This window comes from Anabas testudineus, chromosome 19 (genome assembly GCF_900324465.2).
Source record: "Anabas testudineus chromosome 19, fAnaTes1.2, whole genome shotgun sequence".
In the NCBI taxonomy this organism is placed as follows: domain Eukaryota; kingdom Metazoa; phylum Chordata; class Actinopteri; order Anabantiformes; family Anabantidae; genus Anabas; species Anabas testudineus.
Genome location: NC_046628.1, coordinates 11,761,365 through 11,784,132, shown reverse-complemented (window position 1 = coordinate 11,784,132; position 22,768 = coordinate 11,761,365). Strand labels below are relative to the sequence as shown.

General features: G+C 40.2%; 1 protein-coding gene across 1 annotated transcript in view; it reads left to right on the top strand.

Annotated features, from left to right (window-relative positions):
* Positions 1 to 1,770: 1,770 nt before the first annotated feature.
* The window catches only part of LOC113155903 (testican-2), a 33,496-nt gene continuing 12,498 nt past the window's right edge, over positions 1,771 to 22,768 (top strand). Inside the window, exons 1-3 of the mRNA XM_026350640.1 lie at positions 1,771 to 2,039; positions 16,492 to 16,500; positions 18,942 to 18,987. Coding sequence (XP_026206425.1) covers positions 1,794 to 2,039; positions 16,492 to 16,500; positions 18,942 to 18,987 — 301 coding nt within the window. The 5' untranslated portion in view covers positions 1,771 to 1,793. The remainder of the gene's footprint in view (positions 2,040 to 16,491; positions 16,501 to 18,941; positions 18,988 to 22,768) is intronic.

Here is a 22,768-nt window from a genome sequence, read left to right as displayed (position 1 = left end):
GGAGAACATCACATTTTATCTCTTCAAACCTGACTTTATGCACATAATTGTTGCAGCGGTATATGTAGATGTATCTTTGCCCATAATGAGTTAGTGACATATCCATGTATGTTTATAAGTGCATCCCCGTGGACATCAACCATTTAACATTAAAGCAGTGTTTGTTTTGGGGTTGTTATCCTGAAGGAGGAGCTACGGACTGACACAGACACAGATCCCTCTGTCTCTGCACAGTGTGTTTTGCTCCAGAACATCTTGATACTCTTCTTATTTCATTGCACACAGATTCAAGACACCCTGTTCCAGACACAGCAAAGCATCCCCATAACAAAACCGAGCCTCCTCTGTGCTACACAGTGGGGATTTTGTTCTTTTCTTTGAAAGCTTCATTTTTTTTTCTCTTATGTGAGCATTGATGTGATGTGACTTACCAAATAGCCAAAAAGCTCTCATTTGGATTTATGTCATCTCCTGTGATTCATTTTTCAACAAACTGAGTCATCTTCCATGAAACTGATTTTCATTCTGAAAGCACCTTTCCACCGCTCCTGTTCAAAACCAAGGGGCTATTTTTCCCCTTGCACCACATTCAGAGAGGCTGACTAAGGATATTTGATCAGATCAACCAGCAGATGGATCTGCAATTAAAAATAATTGGTAGTAACACCATTATTGCACTCCTCATATTAGGATCAAGACTTACTTTGAAGAAGAAACCCCCAGCTGAACGAGCAGGGTGAGCGGCCATCTGCCTTGACCGGTTGGGGCAAGTGGACAGAGAAAAGGAGAGCGGACAATAGCAAGCAACAGACAGAACGTGATGAGCAGCATCCTGGTGCAACCAACCAGTAGGAAGACCGAATGCACAAGAGAGTCCTGTGTCAGCTGCAATCGTGCTGTCACTTGTGTTGCCTGAACGAAAGTAGTTTAAATGCCAACAACCTGAAATAAAAAACATTAAAGCAGAACTGAGCGCCAAATGTGATTATTTCCCTCTAAGTATGATGCTGTTGCTGTGGAGTGCTGCAACAGCCATTCATAGTGATAGTTTGAGTTGTTAAAACAGGCTTTATAGTAAGATACTTCACAGGAACAGAAACCCCAGAGTCACTCTCGAATTCTCTAATTCTCTCCCAGTGCCGCTAATGAACAAATTAAGAATGAAATGGAACTAATTTTAAGCTAAATTGAACCTCATTTGCCCTGAGGCCACTTGGGAGTCTTTCAGTGACCCTCAGCGGTCTGTGGAGCCCAGCTAGGGCTCCGCCTCGGCTCGACTGCTGCAATTTTCCTCACATTTCCTCCAACTTCATTGTTTAATTGAGTCATTCTTTTCACGGTCTAATTCTGTTATAGCCGGATCCAGTTGAGTCTTGTTGGCTTTATATTAGACGGGCGCTCGGCTTCTGCCAGAAAAACATTTTTAATACAATGAATAAGATCTGAGTGATCATGAGGAGAACAATAAACATCTGTTCCACTTGTAAGATTCATTCGCAGTGTGAGGATGGGGATTTCGGAGAGGGTGTGCGTGTGTGTGTGTGTGTGTGTGTGTGTGTGTGTGTGTGTGTGTGTGGGCTGCTTACAGACACAAAAACACCAAAGAAGACCCTGAACTAATGGATCCAAGTGAGCAGAAATAAATGATTAGTGCAGGATCTAAACTGTCCTCTCCCCCTCTCTCTCTCTCTCTCTCTCTCTCTCTCTTACCTCCCCCCCCCCCCCCTCTCTCTCTCACATTTCCATTCAGGCTGTTGAAGCAGCAGCAGCAGCAGCAGCAGCAGCAGCCTTGCATGTGGATCCTTGGCTTAGAGGACAGGAGCAGCCGCAGGATACATCCCAGACCAAACTGCCCGAGCAACATGGTCTTCAGCAGAGCCGTCGCTTGCCTGTGCCTGCTGGCGGGTCTCTCGCTCCAGGTGGACGTGAAAAGTGGGAAAGAGGCAGGAAAAGCCGGGAATTTCATGGAAGATGAGCAATGGCTGTCAACCATCTCCCAGTACAGCCGTAAGATCAAACACTGGAATCGCTTCAGAGACGTGAGTTGTGTATTGAAGCATCTTATTTTGTCCGATTTGATGTCGGTCGTGTTGGTGTTTTTTTTGGGGGGGGGGATGCTTCCCGTGCAGGTAACGCAGGTTGGTTTCCTCATGTGATTTCGTGCACAGTCACCTGTCACTGTGCACGGAGACATCACACATTGCACACCTTAAAGTGCGCTTCAAGGTTGCGTGTCCGAGGAAGATTGCGTGATAATGAAGTCATTTAGAAATTCACCTCTGTGTGTTTTCGGGCAAGGTGCCTTTTATTTCACTGTCTGCTCTGCAAAACGGTAAAAATGACATTTTTATCTGTGGACCCTCTTATGGAAGAGAATAAAAAACAACTTCCAACAAGTGGAAATGTATGACATTACCACTGGTCTTTCCAAAGCCCCTTCTGGGTACCTGTGATAAGCAGAACAGTGTCTGTATCCATTGATCAATACTGATCTGCCATATTTCACATGAAATATAGGGCTTTAAGACTGAAACACAGCAATAGATCACTTGTGTATCCTTTAAATTACAATAAAAAGTACAAACGAATAAGCATCTGTTTGTTGCATAGATCTCTTTACCAGAATGGTTTCTGGGCTGTAATGGGACAGTTTGTTTATTCTGTTCAGTAATAGCATAGAGACTATTCACCAGAGGTGGACTATGTGTTTGTTAAATTACAGGCTGTAAAAATCTCCTTTTTTCATATTGCAATTAGAGCTTAAACAATTAGTCATTAATGTGTTGACACAAAATGAGTCAACACCTATTTTATAAGCACAAATGTCAAATATCTTCCTGTTCAAGCTTTTTAAAATGTGAGCATTTGCTGATGATGTTAAATCAAATTTCTTTACGTTTTGGATTTTATCCAAAAATCCTGTTTTTATCGGATTTTATCCAAAACAAATAGTTCCAATCCCATATAGTTGTACTGAAAAGAATATTTTATTAAGGTTAACTAATTAGTCAGCCCTCTAGTCGATGTTACAGGTTGGTGATATTAATTAAATCTTCTATCACTGTCTAATGTGAGAACAATATAATCCATTCTTGTATTTACAATTAATTTAAAGTGAAATTTACATTCTTTGTATTTATAGATAAAATGCCTATGTTTGTTTAATCCACTGCATAATCCTGTAAATATAATATTGCTATCAAACGGTCCTGCTGATTAATTAGCAAAATTCCCCCCAGTGGCTGTTAAATGCTCAGGATGAGTCAGCTGATCTTCAGCCTTCTTCACTTAAACTAATGTTCAGTGTTTTATGTGAGGTCATATATGATATTTTAGCATATTTAACATGTTTTTATTACAACCTTTATGTTAAGTCTGCTGTGTTTTACCTGACTGCAGGACAAATGTATCAGTGGGGACGATAAAGTTGAATTTTATCTAACTTTTATCCATTCAATACTCGTTCCAATACTTCAGCTCTGAGTATCTGCAGAATACTCATCTGTCACTAGAGCTGTCTTTTTCTTACATTTGAATTCTGTAGACTTTACTATATTATTTTTATAGGATGTGATGCGAGATAATACAGTCACTTTAATAAGGTCACACAGATTAACATATAGTGATTAAAATCTATAGTGGCATAAAAAATCATTGTAAATATATCATAAGTGAGCCAATATAAGAAATATAAACAAAAAACATATGTACACTGAGTTGCAAGTTAATAATATTATTTATTACAACCTATATTATAATATACTGTAGATTGTAATGTTGGCAGTGATACGTGTTGCTTCACATTACGGTCATTTTGGAAGCTGCAGGCTGTGGTTCTGTTGGTCTGAATTGTGTTATATGAGTGATGTTTCTAACAAAATGCCGTGTTTTGGATCCCCATGGTCCAAAACACAGCATTTGGTAAGGGGTCAGGAGGCTGTGATGCTGGGTGTGTCATTTTGGCACAGTGATGATGGTTCCCTGGTGCTAAAAGACAGAAGACATGGCATGAATCAGGATGCTAGACATCTCTGAGGAGGAGTCCGTTAGCAACGCTCAGATCCAAGCCTCTACCCTGACAACCGGACAGTCGTTTGATTTCATAGCTGAGAAATATCACCTCACACAGATAGTCTTATAAATGTGGGCTAGATTTATTACGTTTATTACGTTAGAAGGAATGTGTCCGACATTTGTAAATTTGTAATTGAAGAGCGAATATTTGATGTCAGGCAAATTTCCTGTTGGTTGTGGTCACTTGTCTGATTGGATGAGTGCTTGATTAACATAAAGATTGAGAGTGCATTGAGTCCTGTCACAGTGGGCATGTGAACCCACCCTGTCCTTTGTTTAGCTGCATCTAAAATTTTAATTCGATAGCAACAAATATGGGAAGAAATCATATGAAGGCAGACGTGCTGTCACAAGAGGTAGTGGTGATTCCAACCTGTCGTTTATGTCTTCAACTTTGTTTCTTTTGGTTGTTTTACTGCTTTGAATTCCAGTGGATTAGTTAGTCGTTTCTGCAAGAGATAAAAAAAAGTCACTTAAATGTTTAAATCAAGTTTATAAACTTCATTCAGCTCAGTTAGCGTGTAGCCAAATACAGAATATTAACATATGGCCACCTTCCGTAAAGCTGTTTAATCCACACCAGGTGTAAAAATAACACTTTGTGGTTCCACGGGGATATGATTTGCCAGTTGGAATTGTTTTGATAGCTTCTACCATCATGGAAAAAGATCGTGCCTTTGCTTAAACCTGCTTGTCCATCTTATTAAACAAAAATCAAGGCACTGAACCGCAGCACATAAGGAACTGTGATTCTGTAGGTAGGCAGACAACTGAGTTGGCTTGGCTTCGCTCAGATAGGACTATTCTCTGCTGTACCAGGCTGTGAGATACACCATCTGAAATATGATGGGGTCATATTTGTTTACTAGCTGTCTCGGCAAACAGGTGGCGTGAAAAAAAAACACAAGCAGGAACATTTATACTACATCTAAATAAAACTGGGGAAAAATGTCTATGTGGGCTTTACAGACATAGCGACGGCGGTGTGATTGATGTGGACCAGTGTACATATGATTATCCAGCATGGGAGCATAATGAGGAACTGTTGAAAGGGAGAACAATAAGACCAACAGCTGCAGAGGCAGGATGTGTTGGTATAATCGACAGCAGGTTACAGAGTGTTATACAAGTTCCATTATGACTGGCATCACTGTCAAAGCTGCAATCATGACATACTGCAAATGTCAAGACATCAAATATCTAATGTACCATCTTGGGAACAGAACTGACTTACATAAAGCAAGCCAACAGGTTGCAAATGCACAGTGTGCAAATTTAGCTTAACTGTAATTAACTGATTGCATCTTCTTCCCAAATCTGCTCATCACTTAAACGCCTCACGGATATTTGATGTATTTTATTATCCCAACACAAGTTTCACTTTGCATTCTAGTGTGTTCGAGCAGATCTGTTCAGTGGGAGTTCAGGCCGCTGCTCGTGTGGACAATACTGCGCTGTTCATTCGCGGCCAGATTCTCCCATCTCTCTGCAGTGCAAAGAGGGAACTCATTAAGGAGCTGTGCAGCCTTTCAGTCAACCACAGAGGGCTGTTTAAGGTTTGCACCTGCTCTACTGCCAGCTACATTTTTAATGAGGGAAAATTGCTACATCTTTTTCAGGTAAATGTCTTCTCAGCTTCTTTGGTTGTTAAGATTAGCACTGAGTGAGGCAAAAATAGGAATAACCATTAGCCTTACTGGTGTTTATGATTGAATTTGATTTAGGAGGGTGATAAATGCAATAATTAGGTAACAATGGGTTCCTCAAAGCTTCTCTTTGTGCCTAAAACTACATACTCTATACTCCAGTATCTGAAGAATTGTAATATTGTAGGTGTTGCTATACTATACATGAAATGTAGAAATCACTAGATGTAAACTGTCATTGTAAACTGAATATCAACGCAAAACACTTAATGTAACAGATTTTGTCACTATTTCTAAACACATAATCTCCCTGGAAGCCCATGAAAAGGCTTCTGGTTATAGCTCAGCCTTAATTTCACACACCCCTGTATAGCAGTGGACAACTTTTTTTAACCACAGGCCTCCTTTGATGGACATCACTGGAGACAGCAAGTGGTCATAATGTCAATTGTAAACTAATCTGTTCACAAAGTTAACACAACAGCTAGAGAAAAGATGCCTTTTTGTATTGGAAACAACAGCTGATAGGTAAAACTAAAAAGCACAGATGCCTGGGGCTATGCTATAAGCTAAAAGTTACCATCACAACAATTAACCAAGATTACACGTGTAATTATGTGTTTTTTCCACAACACTCCATGTAATGCTCTTGATAAACCGAACTTTTCTGTCAGTTCAGCACTCGACTACACTCAGTCCACAGTGACATTTAAGTACTTCATATGGCGACATACAAATAAGGACATCAAGCAGGTTGGATGAACAAATTGAGGTCTAATAAGCAACCTGATACTTCACCTAAGCATGGATCAGAGCCATTATTTATCCGCACTGCTGTTAATGAGATGATCGTGATGGCCCGGTCACTGACACGGCCATCAACACAGCTCCTCTGTGACAGCTCATTGATAAATGCAAGACCAGGATTCACTCTGCTTTCCTGCATATGAGTAGTGAACATGATGTTGTTGCATCCTAGTTGACACTGAGCTCCTTTACTGAGCTCATAGACACCCTGCCAGCTGTAGGTTTTTTCTCCGGTCATCAACCTGAGCCATTTATTAACTTCCCACAGCCTTTATGCTCCAGTGCCAACAGCCAAAGTTATTAAGAATATGAAAAATTTGTGTGCAATGACAGTGTGCAATTGTAGAAAATATGTTAATGAGGCCAATTTCCAATTACAAGAGAATGGCACTGCAGGAGAAACTGTAGCAGTTAATAGTATCTACATGTGTCATATTGAATATATGTGTGAGTCTGGTGGTTGCACACAAATTTGGTCAAACTGGCAGAAGTAGCTTCTTGTCATTGCAAGTATTTTATTGGAGTTGAACGTTGGGGAGATTTGCTGCTGAGTGTTTGGACTGCTCCGATACGATTCACAGTGGAGACACAGAAGAAAGGAGATCCTGTTGGCTTCCTAACACAAGCGTGGGTGACTCTTAATTGAGTGGAGAGGCTGTTTTGTGTTGTTGCTCCACTGGAGCTCTCCTCGCCGGATAGCAATTTATGCTTTGCGAATAAAAAGCAAAGGCAACACAGAAGCTCAGCAGCCGTTTTGAACAGTAGAGCAGCTTTTTCTTAGGAAGAAAATGTGTTCCACAGCCCACAGATTGTCCAAAATAGACAAAATCTCTATCTTTCTTCTATCTTGGCTAAATACAAGTAAGCTACTTGTTGTGATAGAATTGTACATGTAGATTAATATGTTTTTATAATGGAGACTGGCTGTGTATTAGCACACACACACACACACACACACACACACACACACCAGCAGTAATGGTGGCTTGAATTCTGTCTTTTTCAGCTGTTATTGTCTCTGTGAGTTGCTGAAATGTCAGGCTGAATAATTAGCTGTTCCAAGGTTCTTCTTCTGGTTTCTATTGTTCATGCATTATTTATAGTGGCATCTGCCTGTGAGTTGTCTCTGTCTACTGGTGAAGCTCCTCTATGCCTTGCTGCAGGCAGGCCGATAAATACTGCCACTCTGCTTGTGTGTCTGTCTTCATTCATGGCTGGCACGGTGGTATTCCCAAGACCCGATTGATGGTCTGGCTTTTTATTAAACAAACTGATATCAGCACTTACTGTGAGTTGGTAATGGAAACTGGTAGAGCATTGGGATCTGAATACACATGACATACAGTAACCCTCAAAATGACAAAGCTAACAGGCTGGAGTTTAGCCGATGGGGAGCTGACATTAGGTGGCATATTTGAGTTTTATTAACCGGTAAAAAGTAACCATAGAACATAGAACAGCTCTTCTAGCAAGGTATGTTGTTACCGTCTATTGTTCATTTTTTTCTTCAAATTAAAAGCAGCCAGTGTTTACCTATCATCACATGGCAACCTTGCTTTGTAAGAAATAATAACACAAACGTGTATAAGTATTTGATTCTTTTGTAAAATTATGTCACTTCTAGTAGCAATTTCCAAGTTATTATCCATTCAAAATATAATTTATTTAGCCAAAGCTTGCTTTTATATTAGGCATCAAAACTGACTGAGACTCCTGGAAATATATTTTACAGGTTGGTAAAGTAAAATGTGCAGTCTGTCATAACTCACATATGAAATCCACATGCGTTTGCCGTCAACTGAAGATTCACCTGCCACTCAACAGCCATGCAGATCCTTGTCTGTTTATCTGCAATGACCTTTACTGTTATCACTCACAGACATGAGGCAGAAACCTCAGTTTAGTTTAGTCATGGGACTTATTTGTGTGGAAATGGTTAGACCTGGAAAAAAAGCCTACAAATATACAGTAGGTGTGTATATATTAGCTATGTGGAAATATACTACTACTGCAGAAAACTGCTGTCCTAAATATATTCAGGTCTGCCTCAGGTGATAGTATGACTTGTATAGGACCAAGCTACTCAAAACACACAGTCTGAGCAAACACAGTCATATCATTTATGTTCAGTAGGTAGTAGGTGTAATAATATAAGGTGCTCAGGTTCAACCTGGCATTGATAGATTCTTTGCTTTAGGCCACAAATCATTCACTGTTGAAACAGCAGGCAAGTACTATACAATTAGGCCAGGCAGTTGGAAAAACTTTAAGGACATGCTCTTGCCTGGGGAGAATTAGCCTATTTTACTGTCTCCTGTATGATTTTAATGTTGGACAAGACGGGTGCCTGCTTGTCTTTGGCCCGACTGTCTTCAAACTGCATATGGAGGAGAAGGGAGAGCTGAACCTCCTTTCTGTGTTAGAGCAGGACAGGAGGAGTCAAGGATGCGCTGCTTGGAGGGGCCTGTGGTCCTGTGTGTGCACATGCTGTATTTAGCATGTGTGATATATTTGTTTGTGTGTGTGTGTGTGAGAGAGAGAGAGAGAGAGGGAGACTGTTAAGTTGTCGAGCTGGCAGGGTAATGGATACACACTGCAAAGTCATATTGAAATGACCTTAATCAAGCAAATCGTAAAGCGAGGGATGGGACGCAGAGCTAAAGCGCTAATAGCTTTTTTCTCAGTTGAAAGAACCCAAGAGAATCTCACTGATGCGTGATGTGGTCCTTCCTAAAGACACAACGTGACATCTCAGTGTGGTTCCCCGTTTTACTGTAATATCCCGCTGCCACTGCGGGAGATTAGCATTATCAGCAGCCACAACAACCCAATTTGTTCTCATGCTATGGCAGAAGGGGGGGGGGGGGAATTAAATGTAATCAGCCAGCTAGCATATTTAACGTTGCTACCCCTGTGAGCTCGCTCATGCAGATCCCTGCGGCACTTCGACTGGGATTGTTCTCGTCATTATCTTTGCCTAACCATGCTGCTGGTTTCTATACTCAGCTCTGTAGCTTTTCATTGGATCTTCATTTAAACATGAGGTGAACCTGTTGAAAATTTGGGGCGTTGGAAAAAAAAAAAAACTAAAACTTTACGCCACAGTGATTCATCTGCCTCCATTTAACGCTCTCCTCTGCATCCTCTTCTCTCACAGCAACTAACCTCATGTCTCTCTCACTACATCCATAGCTGCCAGGCAGGAGGGCTAAAGGAAGATCAAAAACATCAACATCATCTTTGGTCTTCCTCTAGACCTCATCTAACAATTCATCTGACATGGACTGCCCCCCTTATGTACACATTCCTGATCCGATCCATCCTCGTCACTCCCAAAGAGAACCTCAACATCTTAAGCTCTACCTCCTGTCTGTTCTTCAGTGCCACCGTCTCAAAGCTGAGCAGCATCACTGGTCTCACCATCGTATGTAGTATCTCCTTAGTATTTTTCCAGTGTGAGAAAGATTTGCTGGAGATTTAACTAAATAGTAGGTTTTAAATAGTAATACTTATTTTTCTCCAAGGGAAAAAACTCATTTTGTTGAAGTCTATTGGAGTGGAATTTATTTTCTTGGCCGTTACCCCATTCACTATGGAATCAACTTTCTGTGCAGGAATTAAGCTTATTCTTCTATTTATGTATGCTGATAGGTTTTTTTGTGCTTGCAAATCAATACAGATGAGTCCAGCTACTACAAAGTGATTTATTTTTGTGCAGCCAGATGCTTCAACTTGTCTTATTATGGGGTTTTTCTGCTAATATTGTACACAGAAGCAGCGTGGCTCAGCACAGTAAAGACGACCCTGCATAAGCTGCAAGCTCCCTAGGGCATCTGTGTGGAGCTCAACCTGACGGCTCACCGCTTCTCTTTCTGGTTCTTTGTTTTGCAAATGGGGGGAGGCAGTGATAAGATGCTGCAGAGGCTCTGCTGTTCCAGGCTTCTGCTTGGCTCAGCAGTGGGGACCAACAAAATCCATTTTTCTGCATCCATGCCATCCTCTTCCTCTCCAATTAGTGCATCTCACAGAGCATGCAGTGCCTTGATTCAACTATGGAGCCTGCTACAGTAAAGTGAACCCGGCCACCGTTTGATGTGCCACTTCATCAGTGATTTGGAGACCAGAGCTAAAGGGCTTCTGAAAATGGAAAACTCATCTGTGATGCAACTTCCTGAAATGTGCTTTTAATACCTGATGGCAGCGGCTAAGACGAAGAGCCTCTCCTTAGTGGTTTGGACTCATGTTTCAAGTTAAAAGAAAATCACATAATGACACATAAACACATAAACCAGCATGTGACTTAATACAAAATGTCTTAGTTTAATAATCTGCATTCATGGGCAGCAGTTAAATTCTCCAGTAAGTCTTATTGTGTCTGCATTTCAGTGCGGTGCAAATGTTTCAGATGGATGCACGCTTGACAGTTGGCTACTTGATGGCTCAGAAAGAGAGACGTGCCCTTCAGTGTGCAGTGATGGCTGCAGATTGTGCTCCATACTGTACTGCATTGCAGGCAGGCATCTTACCTTGTGAAACAATATGCATCCTTCGCCTGCAGGCCCCCAAGCACTCCGGCTCAGATGATCAATTTGATCCAGCTCTGTTATGCTGGGCTACAATTAATCCCATAATGCTCTTGTGTTTTACTCCAATTGAGACACCCCAATTTTTCCCTATGGGTTTTTTATTATTATGTTTAAAATGTGATCAAAAGTCTTGTTCTTCCTTTACAGTATATACATGGCATGTAATAGTCTTAAACAGTCTGCTTTACAACCATAGATCATGTCAGAGTGAACATTGTGCAGATGTCTTAGACCTGTCACTGTGCAATAAGAGCAAACAAAGCAATTGTTTCTTTATACAAGTGTAGGAATAACATCAGTTGGTATTGGGGGATCAAAGGAGATGTGAAATATGCCCATAGCTGTTTTTCTGCTTCGTGTTCAAGTGAAAATGTTTTGCCACTTTGAAACCTGTGAGTTTGGGGCAAGAGACACACAGAAACACTCTAATGCATTTCTAAGTAGTTCAATCTGCGGTGGGTCTGCACCATTAGTGTCTCTCCCCATTTCTACATCGTTTTTAAAGACAGTGGGGTACAAAACTGAGCAAGACAATACCCCCACCGCTCGGGCCCCAGCATGCTGAATCGGGGCGCCATAATGACACAGCAAGGCAAGATGCACTCCTGCTGCTCCCTGGTAACTATAGAGAGACAGAGGATGGAATGTAGATTCAGACAGCCTCTGCCTGTGTGCCCTTTGCAGTGATGTAAAGTAGACAGGGTGACGTAACTAATTCAGCAACATTAATCAGGCAAAGCACATTACTGTGCAAATGGCGACCAGAGGAATGATGAGCTGACAATGTCCTACCAGTCAGAGAGGCAGACACACCTCAATGATCTGATAGGATGACACAGCCTGGGCTCAGAGCAGAGCAATCAACTGGGGAAAGGCTTGCAGGTCTCCATTCATTACAGACATGACCCACATCACCAGTCCATCCATCACCTTGTGTTTATCTAGTCAGCACCAGAGTAAATGACTTCATGAAGCTGGATAAATGACAACTGGAGGAAATGCAAAATATCCAGATCATCATTTAACCTCTAACTCATATCCTGCTGCTTAAGTGATGTCTTCACTATGAAATATCATCTTCAGAATATGAATAAGGAATATAGTGGAAATTGAAGTGCTCCATTATTGCACTCACAAAAAGGGATTTCATCTTAAAGGCAGAGGCTCTGAACTGAAACTCCTGCACTCTGTGAGCATCTGCATTCAAATAAACACAGTGATGGACTGGTAGCCAAAAGTTTTAAAGAACACATCCTCTCTAAGAAGATTTGCATAAGGAACATGAACACTGAGTTACGGCCATTTAAATGCATTATACTGTTCTAGTGCCACCTAAAAGCCGAATGCCGTCAAATGTTTCAGGTTCATTTAGAACTGGTACGTGCACTTGTTATATAAATGTGGTTGCACATGCACGACTGGGTTAAAGAAGTTTGTGTCAAATTGTCCATAAAAGTTAGATGTCAGTCTTTGGAAAATGGGCTCTTAAAAGGAAGTCTGAAAAAGACTGGGTGAAATCTACTATAGGAGGAGAAGTAAAAACATAGTTTATGACAAAATGAAATGGCTCAAGATCCATTAAGCAGAAATATGCTTACTACCTCTATGTAGTGGCCCAAATTTCTAAGTTTGGGAAAATACTTAATTGCTATATTGTCATTTTTACATTTCGATTTTTGTAATGACAGAACTTTTTAATTAGTAGAGCAGATAGAAGCTTCTTCACTAGCTTGCAAAGAAGAGATTATTAAACTAGAAACTGCATAAAAGTCTCCTTTAGTATGATTCAGCATGTCCTGGCTGCACATAGATAAACTCTATGTGTCTGTGTAAAGTTTAGGTTAATTTGATTAAGTGTCCTTTAGCACCCAGACCATTCCAACCATGTCACATCACAAGATCAGATGATGCTGCAGTGATGGTGCAAGCGGGTTTCATGCCAGTGATGGATCGTCGCATTAGTATGAGGAGATGCGGATTTTCTCTCTGACATTTCTTTTACTCTGTGAGCATTTCTCCAGCGAGCTGAAGTGAGGTCATGCTTCAGCAGCTCTCAGTTTGACACTCTGAGCCCACAATCTTCTCCTCAACATTTCTATTTGAGCTGTTTTCTAAATCATCACTTTTGAGATGGCTTCTTGCATCATTTTTAGATTACTGCTTAGCTTTTATTCTGCCTTAGAGGTCAGGGCTACAGGACATTAGCTGTGAATTGCCTTTGACCAACATGTAAACAGTGGATAAAAACTCTGGTTACTGATACGCAAATCCTGTACAAATGTTTGCATCCCCTACTAAGCTTTTTATGAGTGTTAATATAACTTATGTTAATAAGTTAATGTTTCATTATTCAAATAACTCAGTACTGGCTTCAAACACAAGCTGAAGTTTCAATCCAGTGTTTCTTGGACAGATACAAGCGCATCAATTCAGAGGAGAAATATCAGTTTGGCAGTTCATAATAAGGGTTGGGAGTAACATGTTTCCAAACATGGAAAGCAGTTTGTGATCCACCAGAATGAATCCCATGAGTTTCTCTGCCTGTTGGCTTTGCTGTATTGCTGTCTGGAGGGAGTTTCTCACACTTTACACCTTCCAAAAATCTTTATTGTTTCAACACAACTTTTTCGCCCTGGCACTTCGTGCCTGTGCAGTTTCAAGATGCTCCTGCAACTTTTAGAAAGCTTGTAGTGTTTGTTGATGCTTCCGGCATTCTGTACATTGGTAACAGATAATGTTTTTTTGTTGGTGTTTTTGTTTTTTGGCATTTGTTGTTCCATTTTATAACATACGGTAGTGAAGCACATGATAAATGTGTGTAGAAAAAGAAATATGCTGCAAAGGTTCCCAGCTAGAGTTTAACCAGGGACTTGTCACTTCCGAGATGCATGTCTTACGACCAGCTCAGTAGTTGTAGGAATTGCATTTATATTCAATTATTCCTCTCATCTTACATCCAGGGACAAAGTTCAAAGCAGAAAGTAATATGCCCATTATGCAGTGAGGTAAAAAGGGAGGTGTGGAGTTTGGAATGGTGCATGAACCTGTGGCTATCTCCCTTCATGTAGACTAGTGGCTAGCATCCCATTACAGATCTTAAATTATTGTGTATTTTTATTAACCTAACCATCAGTGTTTTTTATTTGCCTCACCTTGTCAACTGGGTTTATTTTCTATAATCGTTACAAATATTGTAGATGCCATTAAAAAGATATTGAAGATTGAAAAAATACTGTTGAGTTAAATCTGGGGTTTTGCAGAATTGTCCCCTCAGTGTTCTTGTCTAATGACAGGCTTAGTTACTGTCGACCACTAGGCTCGATTGCCTGAGAAAACTGAGGTACAACAGGCCAATACTGAGTCTTAGATTGGACTATTACTAGCTGACAATTCCCTCAACAAGAAACCAGCATGCAGTTAGGTGGTTTAAGAGTCAAAGTTGAGCTTTCCCATGTGGTTATTATGTGAAGCCATGATGGGTACGACTGTTGTGGTGTCACTGCTCAGGACGGGCGTGTGAATGGTTCAGAATTATCTGTGGTATTTAATGTCGCCATCAGTGCTCAGTCGAGGCGAGATAGACGTTAAGTCAGAGGAGCAGAGTCAGGCTTGTGGCCAAGTGCTGTCAGCCTAATGCCAGTGAGTGGTCCAGGTAGAGCAGTCTCAGCATCTGGATAGTCAAGCTCCATTAGCCTCCTCGCTCTGTTTTACACCAGCTGCATTACATCCTTGTTGACAAATGGCAGAAGAGGTTGTGTGTGTGATATGAATCACATAACTCAAGGGACCTCCAACATGAATATTATACCCCATTGCTCTCTGATCTTTCTCTGCCTCTCTCTTCCTCTCCCTCCATCCCTCTTGTCTGGGCTCGTTGTGAACTCTAGCAGCAGCCTGGCTGGGATTCAGTGGTACAGCATTAGCTCTCAACCTTGGTGAAGGACTAAATGCAGCTTCAGCCTGGTGTCCTTGCTGCTACACTGCTGCTGGGAGAAGATAAGCACTTCAGCCTTTAGGACACACTGTAGGGCTCCCATTGGTGCCTGTGAGCCGGGTAATTGCAGAAGCGCTGCGAATAATTAATTATGCAATTGCTACAATACAACGTGCTACGTGCTACAACAGTTGTATCCTTGATGATGAAGAGTTGTTTTGTGGCATTTTATGACACCCCCCCTTCTTTCCTAGTATTTGCTAAAGCTAATTCTCAGCCTCAAATGACAGTGTCACGCTGAAAGTTCAGTGTTAAGTATATAACTTGTAAAATGCCATGTACAGATCCAAATCTCAGCACCTGACATTTAAAGGTTTTTTTTGTCAGTGTATAAATACAGACAGTTTGGAACGTTTTTCTAAGATGGCAGTGATATTTCCTGTGGTATATGTAGCCCCATGGACATTTTCACTGCTACGGGCAAAATATTTACCTCTAAGAATTAGTCTCTGAGGTGAAGTCTAAAGTTCTGCTGCAGCTCGGTGATGAATTCTTGCTGTAGTCTCGTAATGCCTTACAATTGCTTTTTGGCTTGTCCTTGTGTGGCCAGTAAATTGTTCATAGTGATATATATAAGATTCTGTCCCAGCACTGTTAAGCAGACAGATATAGTTTGTAGTGTGTGTGTATGTGTGTGTGTGTAAGAATTAGGTTTATTTACTGGGTTGAGTTGCTGAAATATACCACGCAGTGCTGTATTTCTTTCAAACTCACCGTAGCATTGAATGATGAAACACACAGGGAGAGGCTGTGGTGGGTATTGATGTGTAATGCCCTTGGACCAAAGCCAGAACGGTGAAACAGAATGAAAGGAAAGCAGTCACTCCCCTGTTAACTCAAGGTTGTACTTTACAGGAGCTATATCTGTCTGTGTTGTCAATGCTACGCTTAGTAAATGTGCTCTATGTGTCTGCCACAACTATAAAAAACATCTAAATCACATCTGCCCGTTGACTGCAGATTCCCAGCAATTTGATTGTATATTTCAAAGGCTGATGCGGTATGTCATGGCTCATACGCAACTTCTGAACTGGCAGGAGGCTGGCGTTTGGCAGGCGCTTGTAAATACAGCCAGAGAATGAGCCCTCAATGATCGGGACCCCTGCCAGCTCATAGAAGTGGCAGCTGATCATCCTCAGTTAATAGGCGCTCATAATCCCATGCGAATGTCTTATGTTGTCCCCCGAGAGGAACGAGACTAAGGCGTGTATTTGCAATCAGCATGCATTAAGAGCTGACAGTTTAACTGCCGCCATGACTGTAATAAACCAACCCACTGTTTGCATGCTGAATTGAAGCTAAATGAAAACTGTTAAGTGTTTTTTTATCTCTAACAATGACTCTGTCTTTCTTTCTCCCCTGCTGCTGCTTGTCATTGCCACAGGAAGTCGAGGTTAGTGTCTCTTCAACTGTGTACAATGCACTGTTTTTACATTGATGTTGATGTCACCTGCAAAAACATTGAAAATACAATGTACTACCACATTATCATCAGTATCAGTATTAAAATGAGTCAAAGTGCAGCCAAGTGCAAACCACCACATCCTAGAACATAAAAAGAAGCAAAAATAATAAAATCAGAACATGTAACATTGATCGTAAATGTAGATGTGTTCCCATTTTTAGACTCAATTCTAAATTCACATCAGGAAAACAAGTATAAACACAAGAACTATCCCTCCAACTCCTCATCCTCTGCACAGTATTTAAGATGCCTTTGGCTATACTTGTTCAGCTTGACTTGAGAGCTCAGCCTTCTTGTCCCCTGAGCAGAATAAGACCGAGCTAAACTGAACAGACCTGATCCTCGGGGTCCTCGCTGGGCCTCGTGCCTAGTGGTAACCACTTTATAGTTGATCCTCTCTGTCCTGACACACAGAGAAATGGGTCAGAATGGATACAGCAGTGGGATGCTGAATTTTTATTATCATTTTAGTGCAACACCACTAGGGACACAATCTAAAAACCAGAGCTAGTTTGAAAATATTCCCATTGCAACTGTGCAGGAGCTAAGATAGTCCAAGTCCTTATGTCCTTTCAGACACATTTACGATTCCCATGGGAACTTAGACGTTAGTAGCTGTAGCTGTGTCAATGACAAACAAGAAGAACAACAAAAATCAATATATTAAATATAAGATAATCTTGTCTTACAGGAAATATGCTCCAAAAGTTGTGTTAATGTGGAGAGGAGCTGCCAAAGCCTTGTGTGACTCACTGAACAGCACTGTGCTTCTTCAAAAGAAGAGCATCACAGTGTTTGATGTGTGAAAGTGATGAGAATATCGGTTAACAAGTTAATGTTAACATTGAGTTTGACAGTTTGGTGGACAAAATGAACCCAACCCGAAGTCCTCTTACTCATGTTTGATCATTTCACAAGGTCTTGGTGAAGTTGTACATAACTTTTTATAAAGATTTCAGTAGAAAAGATGTGCAATAAGGTAAAAACCCACAGAACAAGCAAAGACCCGGAACTTAAGTTTGATTAACAACATTATTGTTCTAACAAGTATCTCTTAAACATTTTATAAGCAAACTTTATGAGCTTTGTGATGATTTGGTATTCAGATAATTAAATTGGGTGCTTTGTGGGAGTTTTTTTTGCTTTAGAAATATGAGACTTGAACACTTTAAAGCTTTGGCTGACACTTCTGTGCAGTAAACGTAAGTAAACAGCTCTAAAGACCACTAATTCTCTTATTTGTTTAACCTGAACACAACCAAAGAGTAAAATTCTAGCCCTTATTCTAAGCTAAGATAATTGGTATAATAGCAAGAAAGTGAATAACTGCGTTTCCAAAAGGTCAAAATATCCTCTTAATTGTTGAATTTCTCTAGAAATTTATAAGAATAGCTGAATGGTTTGCTCTGGGCAGTGATAAAATATTACAATAAAACATGTTTGGAATAAAAAAATTAAATGGATAAATAAAAGAAAACCAAATTTGTTGGCTGGTACATCAGCCAGCTTGATCTCCACGGGAAATTCACACTGTGGGGACCCTCAGAGTCAAAGTCACCTTCAGAACAAATCCTTGAGAGGAAACAGTTTGGAGGGTCTGGTCTAAAAAGCTCATGCTGCTCACTGGCTCAGATGAAGACAACAGGTCAGAAATGTAGCCCTGGATCATATGTAGCTGTGTGTATACTCATAGGTTAACACCAAAATCTAAAAATCTATATTTGAAAATATACGATACAATGACATACAGTATATATAACACTTTATTGATCCCAGGAGGGGAAATTAGGTGTTGGAGCCCTGCAAGAATCAGAGCAGATAAAAATAGGAAAGGACACAGCAGCAGAGAGGGAAAAGCAGAACTTCAACCTAAAACAGATACAAAAATAAATAAACATATATATATGATTGACACACCTGTGTGATATATATAAAATGATTAACTTGATATTGAATATTTATAAGTTATTTGGTGGCTATGCACTTGGTTACCTTACTGTTTAAAGTTTTTATTATTTATCTTCAGTTAATATAAAAATAAAAATAAATCAAGTGAACTTCTGGTGAAGGGAGATGTTTAGTCAAATTAAATGAATTTATTTAATTTTATCAGAATTTGCTTTTAGCCCACTTACCGTCTCTTAAAGCCCATTTATTTGACATAAGAGCTGAATGTATTTGAATTACTAATCTATCACACTCATTTTGCATGTCTTTATTTCTGTCATGTCATTATTTACGGACTTCTAAATTATTCTTTTAATGATTTAAAAATCTTTGAGCACTAGTGCGAGAGTATACTTACTACATTGTGTTGCCTAACATGTGTTTTTAAAGCCATTTATGCAAATCTATTTTATTCTTTCCAGGATGACTACATCAAAAACACGGAGGAGAATGTGAGTTCTGATGAAAGTAAGTCAGAAAAAAATCATGTGTTTTCCACTTAAAGCTAGAATATAGACTACAGAGATGGTTAAGATAAACTTCAATATTTAAATTGCTCTACTTAAAAGGCCAATTCTACATGATCAATGGTGAGAACTGTCTGCCTTCATACATCAGCTCCAGACGATGAAATAACAAGGCACACTTTATCAAAGTGCTGGGTTCTTTTAATTGCAGCAGTTGTCTGAGGTCAGCCAGCTTGTGGTGAGCGCTGGTCCAGGGTGTCATAGATTGTGGAAGGTGAGAACGCAGTTGTGATTCAGGATAGGAGACGCTGAGACTTCAGTTGGATGCATTAGTTTGAAAAGCCTGCTATAATTGCCTTTGTTGCTGAGGGCTCAACTCAGAACTCCCACCAGGCTCCATTTACCTCCATGGGGTCTGTTCCTAGTCGACAAAAAAAAGAAAATCTCACTTCAATCTCAAATCAGCTGTGGAGGAGGAATGGAGACTGTGAACATGCAGTTCTATGCTAGTTCAAACAAATGGCCTTTTTTATAGTCAACAAAATGAACAATAATAGAAGAAAGAACTTCAGTTCATTCATTTCCAGCTGTTTCATAATATTCCTCATTTGTCATTTCAAATGGTCAGATTACTCAAGTTATAGTATTGAACTAATGACAGGCCTAAGGCTGGCGCTGATTACTTTGGTTTTCACTTTCTTTACATCCAGTGCCTGCATTGAACTGTGGCCATTTTAATTTAGCTGTTCTTATATATTTTCTTTTACACTTGGCTACAGAAAAGGACTCATCTCTTCAACAGTATCTCAGCTGCAGAAGCTTTTAACTCCTTCAGAGGAGTCACAGGTGTCGCCTCCCTCACTAGTCTCCTTCTGGCACAATCACTCAGTTTTTGAAGACGATCTGCTCTAGGCAGATTTACACGTGCCATATTCCCTCCATTTCTTAATGATGGATATAACTGTACTCTGTATTTCTTGTATCCATCCCCTAACTAATTTCTCTATATTTCAACAGAGGTTTAAAGCAGCTATAATCATAATTTTTATTTTTAACAATAAATGAACTGACACACTCGCTCTGTTCCACATTTTAGTGTCTTCGAGTTCATTTTTTATAGTTTTCTGTCCCACAGTATTACTGTTTTGTTTCTCTCTCAATTATATCACTAGCATTGTTTTCATGCACAGCAGGCAGCTGCTCAGCATCAAACAGCAGGTAGACACAGTTAGCTACTTGCTGGTGAACATAGTGAAGCATTTACCAACTAAAGAGCCAGTTCTTTTCACTGAACACAAAGATAACAGGAGGTTAGTCATAAGAACAGACATCTCACGTTCTTGAAAGGAGGGTTTTAGTGCAAGATTGTTGTTTTAGACTGTAATAGTTTTAGCAAGGTGCACCTAATGTTATGTAGAAGTGCATAAAAGTATATTATTGCTTGTTTTGTCAGTTCATAGCTGAACTGAGCTTGTTTCAACACAGCCGTCACGCTGATCTTAGTATGCAGCTGTGGGATAAGCGCTCGAGAGCAATGGTTTAACTGAACGGCAGATTAAGCAGGTCAAATGCTAACCAGTCCTTGAGGTAATGAAGTGGAGTATGACTCATTCCACAGGTCAGGCTATAAAGGTGCTATTCATACATGTTGGTGCCAATTTAGCAGACCCTCAGGGTTACCAGTCTCTTCCTGCTGCGAGGTGAGTGTGAGAGATCAGGTGTAGCACCACGCCCACACTGCCTCACTTTAAAGACATCGACAGCTTGCCTCAAATAAGAGCTGTGAGTAGGAGCAGCTCCAGACTTTATCCCAGACATTTGTTCCTATAACAGGAGGAATAACTAATGTAGGAAACGCGTTGCTTGCAATAGTGTGGGCGATGTTCATTTGAATACCATTGATTTCATCCCCATCACAACTCCCATTGGGACTAATTCTGCAGCCCTAATTCATCAAGGTCCTCTTCATTGCAAATTCAACAAGACAGCAGAGACTCCAGCAAGGTGTAGCTGCAAGACCTGGATAGAACAAAAGACCTAAGAGAAGACCTGAGGCATGTCCGGTGCTTTTTTAAATGAGCTGATTGAGACGTCAGCTCTGCTCTGTGGTTGAGGGTCATTTTGCATTTGACCTTGACATCCTTCATTTGTGCTGATAAATCCAACCTCTTTTGAACCTTAAGGAAGACGCCACTAATTGGGCCCAAAGAAGTGTCAGTTATAAGGCTTCCTTTAGTGCAACAACGTTATGAGTAGAATTAGAAGTAAATTATTTTATAGCTCTACTGGAGATGAATAACACAGCAACTAGCTATTACATGGAAGGATACAAAAGCTTCTTCTTCTAAGATGACAGTAATTGCAAATCCAGTTAAAACTAATTTTCCTAAATCCTAAATGGGCTCGTATCTCTCATTGTTTCTTACATATGACTCTGAGTTTTATCTTTTCACTTTCAGATAGATACTACTATTTCTTGGCAGATGAATGACAGGTCTTTTCTAGATCTTGTGTGCCCAAAGCCACAAAAGTACATTACTAAAAATATGATCTGGCAATTTTAATGTTGAAGCAAATGGTTGAAAGATTTTGTTGGAGGATCGTGTCTGCACAAAGAAATCTGGTGTGTGTGTGTGTGTGTGTGTGTGAATAGGCAATGGGGAGAAAGCTGATTGTGGATGAGAAGGCAGCCACGTTTGATCGCACTGCAATAATAATAATCTCTGAGAGATTGGATGTGAGCTCTGTGCAGTCACGTCGCCTTTCTTGACATGATTACAGGAGGATTTAAAACCCATAATGGCTCTTACACCTCCTGGCCCTGCACTGAATTCTCAATGCAACCTGGTATAAACAACAACCAGGAGAGCAAGCGAGATGAAAAACATATAAGATTTCTTATGTAAATTCAATCTTATGTTTTGATTTGGTTTTTCAGTCCGTAGGAGTTATATAAGAATACCATATGAGGGATGTATTTGGTTCTATGCGGTTGCTTGGAGGCACATTTGAAGACGCTCATAGCAATACTGAACATGGGAACAATGAAAGGGCTGCACATCAGCATCTGACACTATAGTGAAAACACCAAGCTCTGTTTCTATGGGAACATACAGTTAAGCAATATTGTGTTTGTTGGAATCCTTAAAAATATCCAGTTTACAAAGGTTCGGCTGTAAATCAGTTAATATCAGTATTTAAAGTCCGACAGTGATATCATATGACTATTTATATGTTCAATCACTTTGTTCTTTTTGTTTAAAACGAGTCTTTATATTTATTTTAAAGCTGCTGCGGTGCGGTGATTCATTTTTAGATGAACAGTAGATCAAACTTGAATCTGGCTTTCAGCTTCTTGTTTTGGTTTACACCCCTTAAAAACCAACTAGCTTGTGAGCATAGTGAAATGTTTAGCAGACAGATATTTCCCTTAGGGGTTGGTGGAGAATAAATTGGACGTAATTGAATATTGGACTTAGATTCATCAGGTGGCCCGACTCCAAATGAGCTGTTGCTGCTCTGTGTCTGCAGCACATGTAAGTAATGCATTTGCCACATCACCGCATTGATACTATGTCTGATATTTTGTGGTTACTGGTTGTTTTTGTGGTTCCCGAGTGGCCACAAAACCATTTGCTAGTGCAAAGCCTTTAAAAGAATCACAGATGTTAAGTATTCAGCAGTCTGTCTGTGATGCATGATTTTGTGCAGATCTGATCAGATACTGATTAAAAGTTTCAACTAAATGTTGAAATAACACATAAAGGAGATTGTAGAGCATA